We start from the raw sequence: 20,320 nt of genomic DNA on the forward strand, positions 1-20,320 counted from the left end.
GTTTATATCAGTTATCTGTGCTCTGTGAGTTTGCCCAGAAAGACTACTGCCTTCTCTTTAAAAAAAAAAAAGTCTTTCTTAAAACCTGTTCTTAGTGGGCTTCAAATACAGCTTAAAATTTTAGATGTTTAGCCTTTTTCTTTTTTTTTTTTAGCCTTTTTCTTTACAGCCCAGAACTTTTGGTCTTTATTCACTGAGGCTGTAACTGAGAAGAAAGGTCAGGATTGAGACAAAGATTTGAGAGTCAAACATGTAGAAGTGATGGTTGAAACCATAAGGGGCAATGAGTTGATGCAGGTAAAGTGTATAAGAGAGTGAGAAAAGGGTCAAGGATGGAACTGTGAGTACTGACTACTTGAGCAGATATATAGTGTCAAACTTCTAGGTATAGAAAGAGAAGGGTCAGGGCCACAACAGGGGCAGTGGGTTGGAATGGGGGAATCTAGAAGACCCAAGGGGAGGATTTTTCCCTGGCGGTTCAGGAGAGACATATATGTGTTAGGGCGGCCTGGAGAAGTTGTAACTTTCATTGTGCTCAAGTTATGGGTTAGATTAACTTTTAATTATAGTAACATAGAAGTGGTGAGGCAATGGTACCCCAATCCAGTACTCTTGCCTGGAAAATCCATGGATGGAGGAGCCTGGTGGGCTGCAGTCCATGGGGTCGCGAAGAGTCAGACACGACTGAGCGACTTCACTTTCACTTTTCACTTTCATGCATTGGAGAAAGAAATGGCAACCCACTCCAGTGTTCTTGCCTGGAGAATCCCAGGGACAGAGGAGCCTCGTGGGCTGCTGTCCATGGGGTTGCACAGAGTCAGACACGACTGAAGCGACTTAGCAGCCACAGCAGCAGCAGAAGTAGTGAAGTGTTAGTTGCTTAGTCATGTCTGACTCTTTGCAACCCCCTGGACTGTAGCCTGCCCGGCTCCTGTGTCCATGGAATTCTCTAGGCAAAAATACTGGAGTGGGTTGCCCTTTCCTCCTCCAGGGGATTTTCCCACCCACATCTCCTGCATTTAGGGCAGATTTTTTACCATCTGAGCCTCTAGGGAAATCCCATAGTAATGTAGATCCTATGCTATATTGTGACTACCTGCTAATTTGCCTGTGCAATGACTGGAAGAAAGGCAGCAACCATAAGAACCAGATATATGGCTCTTTTCTATGTTGTTTTGTACCTTTATTTTTAAACCAGAAGGTATAAAGCTCTGAGGACAGCATCATCCTCACAACCTTACAGCAGTATGTTGAGCTCTGGCGTTACTACAAAGCCCCAGACACTTGGCAGGGGAGCAGGGTGTACTGTAGCCCAAAGGACATGGTGACTTACCTGCTGCAGCCTCTTTGTTTGGAAATAACTTGCTGTCAACTGCCATGCTGATGTCATAGAACACCTCATCCTCATCTCGGTCGGCATCAAACTGGGAGAAATCAAGACAGAGAAGTTGGGAGCATGAGAATACATAAATTAATTCAGCCCAAAATATAATGAGCATGCATCTCTAATGAAGGAGGACAATAGGAATTAAAGTCCTGGAGTCTTTAATCAGATATTTAGAGGATTTTTCAAGCCCAGACCTCATATCAAACAGAAAGGGGTGTTAGAAAGTAAGTGTGCAGTCACTTACGGTTAAGAAAAATGGGTATAATTTTCTTAATTTCTAAAACAAGCTTTGGAAAAATTAATAACTTGTGGCTTTCTGATTCTTAGTTTTGTTTTGAAATACTCCCCCATCCTCCTTCATGAAAATATTTCCAATCAACAGGGGGAATAGGTTTTCTAATTTGTTGCTACAAAAAGGAAAAAGAGAGAACCCTCAAACAAATTTTAGCTACTATACAAATATAGATGCTATTCTATAGGTATAGTCTATAGACACTATAGGTTTAGATGTAACAAAAATTATAGATTTAAATCTTGAAACATTTTCTAAAATTTACAAAATTTTAAACATTAAATGTGGCTACATTTTTAAATCCTCTATTTCCCAAGTTGTTCAATGGTTTTTAGAAATTCACTTTAGTCTCTTTAGTTTTTTAAATTATAATTGATATACAATAAACTGCACATATTTAAAGTGTACAAAATGATAAGCTTTGACATCTGTGCACACCTGTGAAACCATCATAAAAATCAAAATAGTGAGCATCTCTATCACTCCCTAAAGTTTCCTTGTGCCTCTTGAGAATGCTTTCCTTCTGCCCCCTCATCAGATAATCACTGATATGTTTTCTGTCACTAGAGATTACTTTGCATCTTCTAGAATTTCAAGTAAAGGAATGGCACAGCTTGAAACATTTTTGTCTGGATTCTTTTAGCACAACTGTTTTGAGATTTTATCAAGCTCACTCCTTTTCATTGCTCAGTAGTATTTCATTGTATGGATATACTATTTATTCCATCCTAGACGTCTTTTGGGAGAAGGACATTGGAACCCACTCCAGTACTCTTGCCGGGAAAATCCCATGGATGGAGGGGCCTGGTAGGCTACAGTCCATGGGGTCGCGAAGAGTCCGACACGACTGATCGACTTCACTTTCACTTTTTACTTTCATACATTGGGGAAGGAAATGGCAACCCACTTCAGTATTCTTGCCTGGAGAATCCCAGGGACAGTGGAGCCTGGTGGGCTGCCGTCTATGGGGTTGCACAGAGTCAGACATGACTGAAACGACTTAGCAGCAGCAACAGCAGACGTCTTTTACCTTGAATACTGTAGTTTTTATCCACAGATAGTTGATTTGAGTCTTAGAAACTCTCTATAGAGAGTTTTGAAGATATGAAATGCAAGGTTTTGAACATATGAAATACAACTATAATAACTTCTATAAATATTTTTGAGCTTTGTTCTGGAATGAATTTTAATTATTGGAAACAACTTGATCCTTTCAGGCCATGTGTCTAAGATTTATTAGACTTGACCACAGCAGTATTTAGTTTATGGTTAACTATTTCCCACTGTTGTGGCAAATTTTTTTCAAGTACTCTGCCAGTGCCTTGTGAATTAAGGGATTTTTTTTCAGTCTGGCTGGTAGAAACAGGCACTCTTCTTAGCCCAGTGTGAGCTCCAGCTACTGTTCCTGCTGATCCTTTTGGGTTGTTTTTCCCTCAGCTTTGCACAGTTTCCTCACATGCATGCCTGATTTGTACTCTGCTGGATCCTGCAGATCTCCAGAGTTTTCTCTCTGTGCATCTCTTGTATCTTTGATACTCTGTCCTTTGAACTCCAGCCACCTTGGTCTCTTGGGGGTCTGAGCTCCATCTGCTCAATTTGTGAAGTCCGCCATTCCCCCTAGAGCTTCCCTCTCCACGCGCTGTAGCCTGGAAATTCTCCAGTGGTCAGCTGAGGGCAATCACAGGGCCCATCACATGTTTCTTTTCTCTTGGAGAATCATCTGATCGTCTGACATCACTGTCTTAAAATTGTTTTTTTTAATATATTTTATGTTTATTTCTGTTTGTTTGTTTCATGTGGGAGGTAAAATCCAGTCTCTTTTATTCCATCATAGCTTTTTTTCTCCTCTATTTTTTGGCTATGCTGCACAGCTTGTGAAATCTTAGTTCCCAGACTAGGGATTGAACCAGTGTCCCCTGCAGTGTAAGCTCAGTGTCTTACCCACTGGACCACTAGGGAAGTCCCTAGTCCATCTTGGTTTTTAAGCTTAATTATTACCTTAAACATATCTGAAAAGATTTAAAAGTTTTATTCCTTTACATTTTCTTACTGAAGTGCTTCATTATTTTTAGTGATGGGAATTCAGAAGACTAAATTAGAAAGTTATTACCTAACCTCCCCTCACACAGTTAAAGCACACCTGTGTGATGCTTCAACATACTCTCACGGTGTCACATCAGCCCATGGGAAAGGTGAGGCAGATTATCTTGTTTCTATTTTACAGGTGAGGAAATATCTATGCAGGTATCATTACTTTCTCAAGTCAAACACCAAATATGCAGAAGCAATAGGGCTTGAATTTAGGACAGTTGACACTTTCCATCCTACTAGGCTACACAGGCTCATCATAGTCAGATAAACAGAGTCCTGGTACTCAAACAAGTGTTAACACAGCCTTTTGTCTAAATGCAAGAGGGAGAAAAGCATATGGTGGTTAGGCAGATAAGGCAAGATTCAGTTCAATTCAGTTCAGTCGCTCAGTCATGTCCGACTCTTTGTGACCCCATGAATCGCAGCATGCCAGGCCTCCCTGTCCATCATAAACTCCCAGTCCATCGAGTCAGTGATGCCATCCAGCCATCTCATCCTCTGGCGTCCCTTTCTCCTCCTGCCCCCAATCCCTCCCAGCATCAGAGTCTTTTCCAATAAGTCAGCTCTTCGCGTGAGGTGGCCAAAGTACTGGAGTTTCAGCTTCAGCATCATTCCCTCCAAAGAAATCCCAGGGCTGATCTCCTTCAGAATGGACTGGTTGGATCTCCTTGCAGTCCAAGGGACTCTCAAGAATCTTCTCCAACACCACAGTTCAAAAGCATCAATTCTTTGGTGCTCAGCCTTCTTCACAGTCCAACTCTCACATCCATACATGACCACAGGAAAAACCATAGCCTTGACTAGAAGAACCTTTGTTGGCAAAGTAATGTCTCTGCTTTTGAATATGCTATCTAGGTTGGTCATAACTTTCCTTCCAAGGAGTAAGCGTCTTTTAATTTCATGGCTGCAATCACCATCTGTAGTGATTTTGGGGCCCCCCAAAATAAAGTCTGACACTGTTTCCACTGTTTCCCCATCTATTTCCCATGAAGTGATGGGACCGGATGCCATGATCTTCGTTTTCTGAATGTTGAGCTTTAAGCCAACTTTTTCACTCTCCACTTTCACTTTCATCAAGAGGCTTTTGAGTTCCTCTTCACTTTCTGCCATAAGGGTGGTGTCATCTACATATCTGAGATTATTGATATTTCTTCTGGCAATCTTGATTCCAGCTTGTGTTTCTTCCAGTCCAGCGTTTCTCAAAGGCAAGATTAGTGCCACCTTAATGCACTGCTTCCCACACCTGTAGACCATGGCTTCTTTTTCTTTCTTTCAAAATATTTGTCAGCTATGATCAGTATGAGGTAAGCTCTACTAATAGAAGGTTTGTTTTTATTTTTCCTGGACTTTTGAAAGATGGGTAATAGCATGTCATTTTATAAATTAAAGCTTATGTTTTAGCCGCAGTACCCTAAAAAACAGAACCAAAGCAAAACTTATAGATTAACACTTTACTGGGGGCTCTGTGTGTGTGTGTGTGTGTGTGTGTGTGTGTGTAACGCCAGGGCAGTAAGTTTGAAGGAAAAGGGGAACTGAGACAAAGCAAGAAGCGAAGCAGATGTAAGGTGACATAGTACTGATCTGGGCCCCAGTTTCACAAGAAGTCACAGCTGGTCTCCAGAAAGACTAAATGGAACCAGTATATCTCAGAACAGTCTGAGGGAGAAGGAAAGGAGAGGCATATATATGCTGTCTTTTAGTTTATAGTCTTCCACTGGTCCCAGTTTTCTTTAAGAAGAGTTTAAGTTCCCCCACCTCTGGTTTGGTTGCCTAGACCCTACGGCAGCCCCTGGAAGCCAGATCCCATGCTCTAGGGAACAGCAGAGTGTGTGGATCTAGAAGAGCTGAAAGGCACCAAGCCCCTGCAGGTCTGGTCTGGTTGGGTCCTGGGGCCGTCTCTGCATAGGCTCTCACCAGGTTCGAGTGAGGAAGCTCAGCCCTCAGTCCTGAAGAGGCTTGGCGGGGGCCGGGGGGTGGGTTCTGTCAGCTGCCCTGGAGGGCAGGGCAGCTGTGGACAGACAGTTCTCCATTCAATAGGCAACAGAGGCCTGGGGCACAAGGGCCACGTAAGTCAAGGGAGGCTTGTAAACGGGCTCAGGCAGCTGAAAACTCAGCCAGACCTTGATTTGAATTTCTGCTTCCCTTGTAGCTGCTGTCTGACCTTGAACAATATATTTCCTTGTGCTTAGCATCTATACAGTGTGATTATTGTGAGGACTAAAGAGATGGTATATTTAACACACCAGTACAGACCCTGGACTGTACTGCGGTCCTTCTTTGACAGAGTATTGTCTATATACCTTTGACTGCTTCTATACTTTGGACAAGGCAGGTATGTGCTTACACACACACACACACACACGTACACTTTTTTTTTTAAACTTGAGGATTGTGGAATATGAAATACGAGTGCCTTTGAGATTTTCTAGAAGATAGCCTATCCTTCAACTGATTTGAACAAGGATATGTTTAGCTCTGGCACAATAAAGTGCTTAATTGTCCAATCCAAAAGGCAAAATACCCAAAGTAAAACATCTTTCATGAAAGCATTCAACAAATATTTGCTGAGTAACTACTATATCCTTGATAGACTCTTGAATTGACCACTCCTAAGCACTTGGATGATGAACAGGGAGCCCCAAAGAAGGAAGATGACACCCACATGGCCAACTCAACTCTAGGATTATGCAAAAGCTGATGAAGCCCAGTGACTTCTGAATCAGGACCACAGAATTTAACCTAGATTTTCTTATTTTCTGTAACATCCCACGTTGGCAGCTCCAGGACTAGAATAGGACTCTTCTGTCTAGCTGTTTGGCAAATAACATGGCATACTGATCTTGGAGAGCATTCTGATTGAGTACTATCAGGACAGCTGCTACTTCAAGGAAAAGGTCTTCACGAAATAATAACATTCAGTGTTGGAGAGGTTGTGCGTATGATGAGTAGAGAACTGGCTTTTCAATCATCAGACATTTTATCTATTATTTGTTTCTGCACAAACCATACATATCAATGGTTCTCAACCAGGATTAATGTGGTCCACCCGCTTCCACCCCTGCCCCAAATTTGACAATGTTGCTAGATATTTTTGGTTGTCACAACTGGCAAGGGAGAGACTGGCCAGGGATGCTGCTAAATATCTTACAGTGCACAGGACAGCCCCCTCACAACAAAGAATTATCCAGTCTAAAATGTCAGTAATGCCAAAGCTGAGAAACTCTCATCTATACCAAAGCATTCTCAGTTTTGGGGTTTCTAAAAAGTGTGTTGAAACTCGAGTAGCAATTATTCTCTTCCTCTCCTCCTTTCTCTCTCTTTCTTTCCTTCCCTCTCCCTCCCTCTCCCTCTTTCTGTCTGAGTTTGAGCTGAAAGAACCTGTGCTGTAAACTCCAAAACACGAATAGCAGAAGTGGTAATACTGCAGAGGAGACAACTGGAGATGTGGGTTCAGTCTCTGAGTCAGGAAGATCCCCTGGAGGAGGAAATGGCAAAACACTCCAGTGTTCCTGCCTGGGAAATCCCATGGACGAGGAGCCTGGCGGGCTACTGTCCAAAGGGTCGCAAAGAGTCGGACACGACAGAGTGACAGAACACGAGCATAGGTATAGGATTATTAAGGTTCTAGAAAGAACAGTTTTTATAGATCTTCTGGGTCAACAAGCTTCAGGGGGCAGATGAAATTGTGTGCCACTAGACCAGATGATGTCTGAGGTTGTTCCCAGCTCTGAAATTCTGTGGTTATATGAGCACTTTATCTTTTTGGTGATTGTTGTTTAATGTCTAGCGATCTTAACAAACGTCTTTTCTTTTTTCTGAGGGAAAGAACTTGCAGAGGACATGGTCTGCATGATTTGTTTTATGTCATTTAATGTAAGAGGGCTGGGGAGGTCAATTGGAAATTTCAAAATGAGATGCTTACCAAATTTCCCAGTTCACTTACAACACATGTTTTAATTTGAATAACAAATGTTGTAACAGCTTTCAAAATCATACAAAATATATCTAGATTAGGAAAGGAAATTATAGTAGATTGCAACAATGATGGTTTGCAATTTTAATGGCAGAAATGAATTCTTGTTTGTTTTCTTTTGGCTCTGATTTCCAGACTGCAACAGGCTTCCCAGATCTTCTCCATAGAGATGAGGCTTTCTGTATTCTTAGCACTGCTAGCTAGGAATGTTAGGTCTATAAAATATACTAAATGGACTCAAAAAGGAGAATAAAAGTTCAGTCTTTTTAGATTCCACCTTTCAGTAAACTTAGGTCTGTCTCCTGTTTTTTTCTATGCTTCAACATCTGAGAAGGAAATAAATGGGCTCTGTTATTAGTATTATCTCAGTTTTATATATCCCATAAATATCATTCTCTGAACATCAAGCCAGAGTCTTGAATGTTTCACTTCCCCCTGGTTTCCTGCAGACATTTCAAGTAAGCCTCGTCTCTACCAAATGGTTTTCATCATTTGCTACTGGAGATCCCTCAACACGCAAAACACTGGCTCTTGCGGGGAGGGATAAATTGGGAGACTGGGACTGACATATATATATCCAGAGGTTAAAGCGTCTGCCTCCAATGTGGGATACCCAGGTTCAATCCTTGGGTCGGGAAGATCCCTTGGAGAAGGAAATGGTAACCCACTCCAGTATTCTTGCCTGGAGAATCCCATGGACGGAGAAGCCTGGTAGGCTACAGTCCACGGGGTCGCAAAGAGTCAGACATGACTGAGTGACTTCACTATACTATACTATTTATAAAATACATAACTAATAAGAACAATAGAGTAGTACAGGGAACTCTATACTCAATATTCTATAATGATCTATATGGGAAAAGAATAAAAAACAGTGGATATATGTATATGTATAACTGATTCGGGCTTCCCAGGTGGCGCTAGTGGTAAAGAATCCGCCTGCCAATGCAGGACATCTGAGAGATGTGGGTTCGATCCCTGGGTCAGGAAGATCCCCGGGAGGAGGGCATGGCAACCCACTCCACTATTCTGGCCTGGAGAATCCCATGGACAGAGGAGACTGGCGGGGTACAGTCCATGGGGTCACAAAGAGTTAGATACGACTGAAGTGACTTAGCACATAACTGATTCTCTTTGCTGTACAGAGGAAAGTAATACTACATTATAAATCAATTATATTCCAGTAAAAATTTAACAATAGGGCATGGAAGAATGATGTCTGCCAATGCATGTCCCAAGTCTCAGAGTAACTGTGGTAGAGCGCAGGTTTCTCCAGGCCACTCCCATGTGAAGCATCCTGACTTCAGGGTGTGGACATCAGGGATGGGCTCAAATGGACCAGCAAACTTGTCTGCAAACCTATAATTGTTTTCCTTTCTGTGTCTTTAAAAATACATATTTGGATTTCACACTCCACTTGGATCTCTCTATCTCTACTGTTTAAAAGAAAACTTTACATCTGAAACTGACATAATATTGTATGCTCAGTCAGTAAAGAATCTGCCGGCACTGAGGGAGACCTGGGTTCAGTCCCTGGGTTGGGAAGATCCCCTGGAGGAGGAAGTGGCAACCTACTCCAGTATTCTCGCCTGGGAAATCACATAGACAGAGGAGCCTGGTGGGCTACAGTCCATGGGGTTGCAAGAGTCAGACACCACTTAGTGACTAAACTACCACCATTCTATTTCAATAAGAAAAAAGCCTTAAGTTAATTAATAAATTAAAAAAAAAATCACTGGCCCTTCAAAACTTTTCTATGTCTAGAAACTTTCTTCTAACAACTTGATTGGCTGGTATCCTCTTTACAGTATTTCACTTTTCTCCAACAAAAATTGGAGTTTTCACTAAAATAGTAATAATTTTAAAACCTGCCATCATTGGAGTGAAACCTGTAGTTATCAGCAATGTATCAATAGTAAAGACAGTTTATATTCTACAGAACTGTATTTCTAAAGCTTCATAATTAACCACAAAACTTGAAGAGTAGCATCAAAGTAGATTTGGTTGGGGTAGGGCTGGTAGGGACAATATTCTGTCTGGGAAAGCCAAATCAATTCCATGCTTTTTATTTTTAAATTTAACTTTTTTTTGCCACACCTTGCAGCTTATGAGATCTTAGTTCCTACATCAGGGATTGGACCTGGGTCCTTGGCAGTGAGAACACGAAATTCTAACCACTTGACCACCAGGGAAGTCCCAATCCCATGCTTTGAGGAACAGAATTACTGTGATATGTCCCTGTAAAACTGGGATGTATAGAAAATATTTCCTTACAGAATGAAATAAGGGTAAAATGTGAATTAAACTAGATTTAAAAATAAGTGTAATTCTTATGCAAAGTGATGAGTACAAGAACATTAGAAAGTTGTGAATAACTGATTAAAAGACTTCTTTTCTCAGCAATTTATACAGAATCTTTATTTTCACTGGACATTTTGATTATGGACATGGGCAGCATCTAAAAATTTTTGTTGGGAAAAAGTCAACACAATGAAAAGATCCCAGAGGAAATGGCTGCAGCATTTATGATGTGCTTTAGAAAAAAATTTCTTCCTGAACTTGAAATCTTAACAATGTAATGACTGACTTATGCTAGAGAGAAGAAGGCTTACTCCAGAGAATTTTGATTACTCCTACTATACTAGCTCTGAGGACATTTTTTCAGAATCTTTATAGCAATCAACAATGAAAAGGAACTAACTGAAGAACTAGATACTGTTGCCATTTTTTTTGAGCATCTATTGTGTGCCATATATTGTTAAGCTTTTCTTTATACACTTTATCATTAAATCCCTACAATATTACTTAGAAGAGGTGTCATCATCCTCAGATTTAAAAACTCAGTTTCAGAGATTAAATAACTTGATCAAGATCATGTAGGTGGTCAAGCCAGGATCTGAATGCATATCTGCCTATATCAAACTGTCAAGGATGTCAGGATCAGAATCATGGGCCAGCCATAGGTCTTTTTTTTTTTTCCAGACTTTTTTTAACGTGGACCATTTTTAAAGTCTTTATTGACTTTGCTACAATATTGCTTCTGATTTTTTTTTTTTTTGACTAGAAGGCATGTAGGGTTTTAGCTCCCCAACCAGGGGTCGAAGGTGAAGTCTTAAACCACTGAACCACTAGGGAAGTCCCAGAAGCCTTAGATCTTAGCTGGGCTCTTGTAGAGCAAATCAGGGCTAAAGTCCTAAAGGAGTACTCTCAGAATAGACCTCTAAGAATCCCCTGAAGCCAAGCCAAACTAGGTCTAGGTGCAATATACCCAAATATCCTTGATCTGACTTTCCATTTTGAGGCCATAGTAGGTAATTTTATTTCTCTGTATGATATGTGTACCCTGCCAAATGGATGTGGCTGTTGGCAGAGGAACCTCCCTGTAGGCTGACCCGGAGCCTCGGAAGAAGCAAGGACAAGCAAAATTGACAGCAGGAGGCAGATGACGTCCCAACTCCAAGCAGGGCTCTTTCTCAGGGTCTTTAGCTTAAGGCTATCACTTACACAGGAAAGCTGGCTATCCCTCTTGGTCCACTGTTGACTCTGGTTGTACCTTCTCCAGTAGCCTTCTAAAACTTAAACAACCCTGCCCTTCAGTTTGTTAAGAGAACTAAAGTCATCCAGCAAGGATTCTATTTTTCTCCTCTCATTACCACTCAATCCTTCCTCAGTAATCAGAGAAAGAGTAAGCCTACCCTCCTTCTAAAAGCCTCTCTGGGGTTGGAGAGTAGATTTCTGATCGGGGTCCATTTTTGGTCTAGCACTTCCTGCAGAAGCTCTTCTGGTTCTGCCTCAGAGGATTCCCCATCCACGAGCACCCGAGGCACAGCCTTAGCTCAACGGTTCCTCCCCACATCCCAGCCAGGGTGTCAGCTCTGCCCCTGACTGGCAGGCAGCATTCCACACTTCTTTCCCAGAGCTCTGGTTGTTTCATTAAGGGATAGTGGATCCAAAGCCAGACCACCTGCGATAAGAGGGGAAAGGCTAGGTCTTAGGACGTGCAGAAGGTTGTTGATGGGAGAGAAGAGCCAAAGCATAAAGACTCAAGTCGGTGGTGGAAACTGGATCTTGAACAATTTTTGAGCTAGAGAGTGTGTGGCTACAGTAGCTGGTTTTTAATACTTTGCAGACTCAAGTAGAACCCTAGAGCAGATGTCCTCAGGCTAAGCAATGTTCAGATCATGAACCAAAATCAAGAGCTCAGTATTTTGCTCATGGATCTGTTGGCACTATGATAAGACACTTTTCAAATTAAGTCTGGCATCTAAAAAAAGCCAAACTCCAGAGAATGGTGGTTGCCAGGGGCTAAGAGGGGGCAGGAATGGGGAGATGTCAGTCAAATGGTACAAATTTCCTTTATAAGATGAATAAATTCTGTGGATCTAATATTCAGCACAGTGACTATAGTTAACAATACTGTATCATATTTTGGAAAGTTGCTAAAAGAGTAGATCTTAGATGCTTTCACCACACACATGCACACACACACACACACACACACATTGTAATCATGAGGTGACGGGTCTGTTAACCTTATTGTGGGAATCATTTCACAACATATATGTGTATCAAATCATCACATTCTCTATCTGAAACTTACACAATATAATATGTCAATTCTATCTTAAGCTAGGAGAAAAGAAAAGTAAAATTACTTTGCCAAAGAAAGCATATATATAAATGGTATAAACATTTTTTTTTGGTCACACTGCACAGCTTACAGGATCTTAGTTCCCTGACCAAGGATTGAACCTAGAGATGTTCCAATGGAGGTAGCTGAAAAAACCCCACTATTTTAGTACATGGGAAAGTATTCAATATATTTTTTTAATTAATTTATTTATTTTAATTGGAGGCTAATTACTTTACAAAATTGTAGTGGTTTTGCCATATATTGACATGAATCAGCCACGGGTGTACATGTGTTCCCCATCCTGAAACCCCCTCCTACCTCCCTCCCCATCCCATCCCTCAGGGTCATCACAGTGCACCAGCCCTGAGCACCCTGTCTCATGCATTGCAATATATTTTTAAGATACTACTAAATGACCAACCTAAACAGCATATTAAAAAGCAGAGACACTTTGCCAACAAAGGTCTGTTTGGTCAAAGCTATGGATTTTCCAGTAGTCATGTATGGATGTGAGAGTTGGACCACAAAGAAGGCTGAACGCCGAAAAATTGATGCTTTTGAACTGTGGTGTTGGAGAAGATGCTTGAGAGTCCTTTGGACAGCAAGGAGATCCAACCAGTCCATCCTAAAGGAAATCAACCCTGAATATTCATTAGAAGGACTGATGCTGAAGGTGAAGCTCCAATACTTTGGCCACCTGATGCAAAGAGCTGACTCACTGGAAAAGACCCTGATGCTAGGAAAGGTGGAAGGCATGAGGAGAAGGGGATGACAGAGGACGAGATGGTTTGGATGGCATCACTGACTCTGGACATGAGCTTGAGCAGGCTCTGGGAGATGGTAAATGACAGGGAGGCCTGGCGTGCTGCAGTCTATGGGGTCGCAAAGAGTCAGACACGACTGAGTGACTGAACAACAACTAAACGATATGTTCCTTCTCACTCAGAAGTTAATTAAGAAATATTTAATAGATCTGCAGCTCATCAAATAGATTGATACAGTGGATTTTTTTTAATTGGAGGAAAATTGCTTTACAATGTTTACATGTTGTGTTGGTTTCTGCCATACAACAACATGAATCAGTCATAATTTTATATATATATCCCTTCCCTCATGTGCCTCCCTCCCCTGATCTCAACCCTTTAGGTCAGCACAGAGTGACAGGGTGTCCTGGGAACCCTGTGGACACAGCGGATTTTTGTCACATAAGAAAAGTTTCGAATATGTCTTGGGATCATCAAGGATCTACATCATACAATTCAATTCAGTAAAGACTTACTGAGCACCTACTTTGTTCCAGGGTGTGCTGGATATCGGAAATACACGACAGGAAGATTAAATCATGTCTGGTTTTTTGTAATTATTAAGGCACCAGTGAGGACTAAAATATTTTGCAAAGATTTGATAAAGAAAGGTTAAAAGAAGAAAATAGAGGAGCATAGGCAAGATAAACTTGCTGTGGGCGTAAATAGCCTCACGTGGTTCCTATCTTTTCTCTATCAGACTTAATATGGTGCTGAGCCCAGCAGTTAGACAGCAAGTACTCATCAGACTGAATTAACCAGGAAATTCAATTAATTAAAATACCCCTTTCCTTCCTATTTTCCATTTTTTCCCTTTCCTCCCAGCATTCCAGCAGTTTGAGACTTTATAAAAGCTACAAGGTGGTGACAAACAGATTTAAACCTTTGCCAATAAAGTGTCTAAAACTAAAGAAACTAGTTAACAGTCTCAGAAGTCGACTTTCAGCCTCGTGTGACATTTGGTAACTTTGCTAATTACAGGCTCCATTCTCTCCAGCGCTCAATGTCTCCTCTACAAGCCCTAAGTGGTATCCTGGCAGCCTGAAAAAAAATCTGAAAGTGCCAGATGTGTGACTAGGGGCTAATTTAGGCCCCGGGAAAATCAGGCTCATTCTGTTTTCTTTTACTTATTTTTTTTCCTTCCTTTTATTTATTTTTCTTAGTTGAGATGCTGCATTCTTTTACTTTTAAAAATTTCTCACTAGCAGTGTTGACTTTTACAGTCATAGCCAAATAGGGTCATTTTATAATTATATGGGCAATTCAGTGGAGATCAAGTGGAATCAGAGATCAGTTCAGAAAAAGAAAAATGAAGGGAAATGTATTTTGCAATGTGAACACAGGACCTTAGGATGAAAGATGTCACTTACAAGTAGAAAAATAGGAGTTTAAATCAAATTCCTTCTTAGTTAATACACATTTTCTGTTACCAGTACTGAGAGGTTGTTTCTTTTTATAGACTTCTTTAGGATGTCATTTAACATTGATGAAAACATGGTTTACTGGAATAGTCAGAAATAATTCTGAATAATAAAATAACTCTTAGAAGAGTCATGTTTCTCGTTGTTGAAGACATGGGCAGGAAGTAAGTATGACTTTGGAGAAATAATTAAATTTCATTCAGTCAAACATGGCAGCGCTTCTGCCTTCATGGAGGTAGGGGGCAGGCATCCCCAGTGGCTCAGTGGTAAAGAATCTGCCTGCAATGCAGGAGACACAGGAGACTGGAGTCTGATTCCCTGGGTCAGGAAGATCCCGTGGAGAAGGGGATAGCCATCCTCTCCAGTGTTCTTGTCTGGAGAATCCCATGGACTGCCTGGTGGGTTATAGTTATGGTGAAGAGTTGGACACGACTGAGAACAGCACACAGTATAGCGCAGCTGCCCCCACGGAGTTTAAGGTCTATGTCGAGAAACTGGTAAACTGTTAAGAACAGTTCATGCGGGAAGGGCCTCAATGGGGCGCACATGGGGTGTCTCAGGAGCTGGGGCCGCACAGGTGGGCAGTGGGGTTGGGGAGGGTCAGAGAAGGTTTTCTGGAGAAGTTGATCCATGAGCCAACTTCTGAACAAGTGAGAGAAAGTGAAATGAAGAAAGGAAAGGAACAGCACTTCTTTCAGTGACAAAGAGAAAATGTACAAAAGCCGCAGTTTCTTTGAAGAAAATAAGGGTGCCTTTGCCTTAAAATTCTAGAATTCACCTTCTGAGAAGGGATTGCCTGGTGATGCATTTTTTTGCTTCCTTAAGTTCTTTGAAAGCTTTCTGGGAGTTTTTGATTTGGTAGCTTCTTCCTCTTCCATTTAAGTCTCACGATGGCTCAGAGGTTAAAGCGTCTGCCTCCAATGCGGGAGACCTGGGTTCGATCCCTGGGTTGGGAAGATCCCCTGGAGAAGGAAATGGCAACCCACTCCAGTATTCTTGCCTGGAGAATCCCATGGACGGAGGAGCCTGGTAGGCTACAGTCCACGGGGTCGCAAAGAGTCGGACACGACTGAGCGACCTCTTTCTTTCTTTCTTTCTTTAACTGTCTGCCAGGCAATAGGCAAAGCATTTTGTTAACTTCCCAATAAACCCCAGAACAACCTGAGGTGTCACTCTCTCAAGCAAATAGTTGGCTCAAATGTAATACTTATTTAAGGTCAAAACTGGTGAAGAACAGGGCCTGAGTATGAACTCAAGTCTGTCTTACTGCTATACTTGCACTCTTAAGAACTAAGCTATTTTAGCTCTGTGAGGGGCAAATCCTATGTGCTTAGTTATCTCACATTCTTTTTCCTCTCTATTTTTAGTTTTAAGATCATTTCCAATTTCAGACCCATTTAAACAACCATCCTCATTTCTTCCTTTACGCACTAACCCTGGGTCTAGTACTCTGTGATAATGTTGTTAGTACCAAGTTCCCCCAAAACTAAACTGGTCTTTGTTTTTGAATAGTTAACTTATTAATAAGATGGCTGTGACAGGCTTGATGGTAAAAAATTAATTAAAAAAACCCAAACAGAATGGAGGATTGTTTAACAATTTAATAGCCATTGGGCCCTTTGGATAATTTAGCTATTTTGTTCCAAGTTTTAGGAGAAATATAAATGAAGCAAGAGAGAAAAAGAAAATTATGAGAATGGAAATCAGATTTATAATAAGAGGACTTATGTTTGGGTCCACGGACAGAAATTAATATGCAAATGGAGAGAAAATTCCCATAAATCTTCTGATGTGTAGTTTTAGCTGACTCAACTAAAAGGATAGTTACTTCATACTCCTCTGCTAAAGTCATTAGACCTTTAATTAGAGGCAACAGAAGGAAAAAGAGATTACTTGCCATCTATAAGGAATATCTGTATTTTATTTGTTAAATTTTGAAGGGGATCATCTAGAAATTCCATTGGCCACATATTACACAACCCACCTTGCACTCAGCAAATCGGAATCATGCATAACCCTGGGTTGATTCTGTTGGGCAAGTATGGTATCAATAGATCTTTCAGGCTGTAGTTGAGGTGGGTGGCTAGAGAGGATGAGGATGAGTGAAAAAGGGGCTACATGCAGAATACGCCTCTTTCTCCACTCATGGAAACTTGTCCACGTGCGCCTGGCTTCATCATCTCCATCACTTTTTTGGGGATTAATTTTTGTTTAATTATTCCCCTTTTTCATTTTCAAATACGCTTGAGATCCTAGAAGACATCCTGTCTAGCTTCCCGAAGATATCAGCAATGAGAGATTCTGTTCTACAAAGGTGTGACTTCCCTCAACGACAAAATGAGTGTAGCTCCGGAAAAGCTGATTAGCCTCTATCCTGCCTCCAGCCAAGTCTGCTTCTTTTTACCACAGTGGACATGTTGAACTTCCTCTTAAAGGGGATGGGAACTGGTAAGCTTATCGAAAGTATAAAGGGTGCACAGTATTTGCAAAGCAACAGACTTCTCCAGAGGTTTAGAGGTCACATTCCACTAGGTACACATGGAACATGCCAATGGAGACCAAAGCCAACAAGAATCTGTTAATTGCCTCAGGAAAAAGGGCTGAGCCTGAGAAAACCAAAATTGATGCCAATTTCAGATGCATCCTTCACTCTTATAGAATAATGCAGCTTTGATTACATGAAAGCAAAGGCAAGATATTAGCTTTTACAAAATCATGAAGTGACTTTGTAAGATATTTGGGAAATTTATCACATTCAAAAGACCTCTTGCAAGCTCACTGGAAGGTTCTCGTGGATGGTTGTAATATACTCAACAAATACTTATTGACTAACACCTGCTGTGGAAATAGTATGCAAATTTGTTTTACTCCAGTATCATATAGTAGAATAAAAAGAATTGTGTTTTTGCTTGTTACAAATGTCTTCTCCATTAAAAAGTAAGTGAGAAAATGATACTATGAGTGTGTGGAAATATTTATTAATTCATTCATTAAAAAAGCACTTATTGTGCAGCTACTATATGCCATGACTGGAGGTTCAGTGCTTGGTAAAATAATACTCTTGCCTTTAAAGAGTTTATAGTCCACTGCGGGGGACACTCACTCAAAGTCTAACATTAATAAAGGAAGTCGCAGAGCTATAGAGAAATGAACATGGGAGATCAGAGGAGAAAGAAGATTTAATTGGTCTCAGAGAGGAAAGGGGGATTAAGAAGAATGTGTGAGTGGATGGGATTTGAGGATTACAGAAAGTGTCACAGGAGATGAGGGCATTTGAGTTCCAGACATTTCAGACCCTTAAGTATTCTTGTCTAGGTTTGTGTCTGCCCCAGATCTAATAAAGATATTCTTCTTTACCTGACAACAATTTAGGAATCAGAAAACACATAGCCAGATCTACACGATTCTTTATCTGGTTGGAGAAATAGGTTTCTCAATAATGTCAATAATAATTCATTGTTTTGCTTTGACCATAGGTAACCCTCAAGGGAAGTGATAAGATGTAGGAAGAAACTCTTAAGCTAGACCATCTGCATTCAGATTTAGTCCTACCATTACTGGCTGTGTGACTGTGATTCTCTAAGCCTCTTTCCTCATCCATAGAAAGGGGATAGCCATAGTGCCCATGTCATACGGTTGTGGATTGCTAAAAGGGGTAAGCAAGCTCTACATTATTACTGTACAGCTTGGCATGTAGTAAATCTTAAAAAATTTTACCTATTGCTATATTGGGAAGTAGTAAATGGTTGTCTATATAGAATCACATTTTCTAAAAGCATTTAAAATGAGATAAATTCTTTTAATTCCAAAATGATTAACATTTTTTTCTGACAACTCCTTAGGTCTAATCATTGCTTCTGCTTTTAAAAAATCTTCCTGGCTTACATTTATTTTATAAATATCATTATAACATTGATAAAGGAAATAAAAGTCACAATAACAATAAATCACCCCAATCCACATCTCATTTTCACTTTTCCACAAACTCTTTTGGATCAAGAGTTCTGCAAGTGAATAAGTGAATAAATAAATGAATTGTGGTCTCAACAGTTCTGTCTCAAAAAGAAGTTTAAAGTATCATAAAATCATGCCCTAAGAACTAAGTTACATTTCTGTGTTTACCCCAAAAGCTGGGAATACTGCAGTAGCATAAAACATTTTCATGAATTTTAAAATATTTAAAAAGAAATCCCACCACTATTTCCTGGTGGGAAAGGCAAAAATGGAAGATTGTGGGCAAAGTGATGAATCTGGAATGAGAAACTACAGCAATGACGTTAGTACTGGGTCACCATAATAGGTTTCCACAGAGTATAAAAAACAGTTCTTTGGCCACTAAAAGGCCATTTCCTTTTGGCATAAAATCATGACCTACTTAGCGGTCTTGTTAGGAGAGTCAGAACTATGGTTATGATCGTGCAGATTCAGGTTTTGCATTTGTGCCATTGCTGTGAACACAGCTGGACGACAGCCATGGAGGTTGAACATAATCCCCTGGGCACACACTGCAGATTAATTAATACAGGTTTTCTATTTAAAATTCAGATACATAATTTTTAAAGATAGGTAGCCAGATACTTGAGCTTCCTTGGTGGCTCAGATGGTAAAGAATCTGCCTGCAATACAGGAGACCCGGGTTCAATCCCTGGGTCAGGAAGATCCCCTGGAGAAGGGAATGGCAACCCATTTCAGTATTCTTGCCTGGAGAATTCCATGGACAGAGGAGCCTGGTGGGCTGCAGTCCATGGGGGCAGAAAGAGTTGGACACGACAGAGCGACTAACACACAGCGATACTTGGGGCTTCCCAGGTATCGCTAGCGGTAAAGAGCCCGCCTGCCAATGCAGGAAACATAATGAGACAGGTTTGATCTCTGTGGTCAGGAGGATCCCCTGGAGGAGGGCATGGCTACCCACTCCAGGATTCTTGCCTTGGATAATCCCATAGGCAGAGGAGCCTGGCGGGCTACAGTCCATAGGGTTGCAAAGAGTCAGACACAGATGAAGCAACTCAGCACACATGCAGACAGCCAGATACCTATCCCACTTTAAGCTAATATTAGTATTCATTTAAAATGTGTTATTTTAAGTTTTTATTTCACATATCAGGTGAATTACAGAGGAGAGGGGCTTAAACTTTAAGTTGCTTATCTCATAAATGACACAGAGCAAACCAGTAATTATCCTGAAGAAGAGCAAGGCAGTTCATTAGAAAGGCCCAAATGTGTTAGAGGATTTCTCCCATAAGACTCATGAGAGTTAAACTTGTTCCTTGGAGGAATATTTAAAAATAATTAACATCCATTTAAATCTCCTTTCTTCTAATAATATTCATGGTATATTTTTAACTATAGCCAGGCTTAAACCTAAACAACCAATTTAGAAGGTATAATTATATATGTGCTTATTCAGTGGTTAATCTATCACAGAGCAGAGACATAAAGACTGGGACTCTTCTAGATATTTCAACCACTCTGCATGTTCCAAGGATTCTAGAATTTCTTATTTTTATTCAAGCTCCATCTTAGAGTACATATGCCTGGCCTTTTAGAAGTGGGGAGATGCAGCTGGAAATTCCATCTTTCACAAGTAAAACAGAGCCATTCTGTAAAGCTATAAATGACCCAGGGTCAGTAGTATTCAGTATTTGTTTTACTCTATTTCACCTTCCTGATTTCTGAACATTCTGTATAAGGAAGAGGTTAAAAGTGTGGGCTCTGAT

General features: G+C 40.8%; 1 protein-coding gene across 1 annotated transcript in view; it reads right to left on the reverse strand.

Moving 5' to 3' along the window:
* AK5 (adenylate kinase 5) overlaps window positions 1-20,320 on the reverse strand; it is a 260,480-nt gene that overhangs the window by 131,211 nt on the left and 108,949 nt on the right. The window contains exon 7 of the mRNA XM_027536848.1: window positions 1,334-1,424. Within this exon, the coding sequence (XP_027392649.1) occupies window positions 1,334-1,424 (91 nt within the window). The remainder of the gene's footprint in view (window positions 1-1,333; window positions 1,425-20,320) is intronic.

Source organism: Bos indicus x Bos taurus, chromosome 3 (assembly GCF_003369695.1).
Source record: "Bos indicus x Bos taurus breed Angus x Brahman F1 hybrid chromosome 3, Bos_hybrid_MaternalHap_v2.0, whole genome shotgun sequence".
NCBI lineage: Eukaryota > Metazoa > Chordata > Mammalia > Artiodactyla > Bovidae > Bos > Bos indicus x Bos taurus.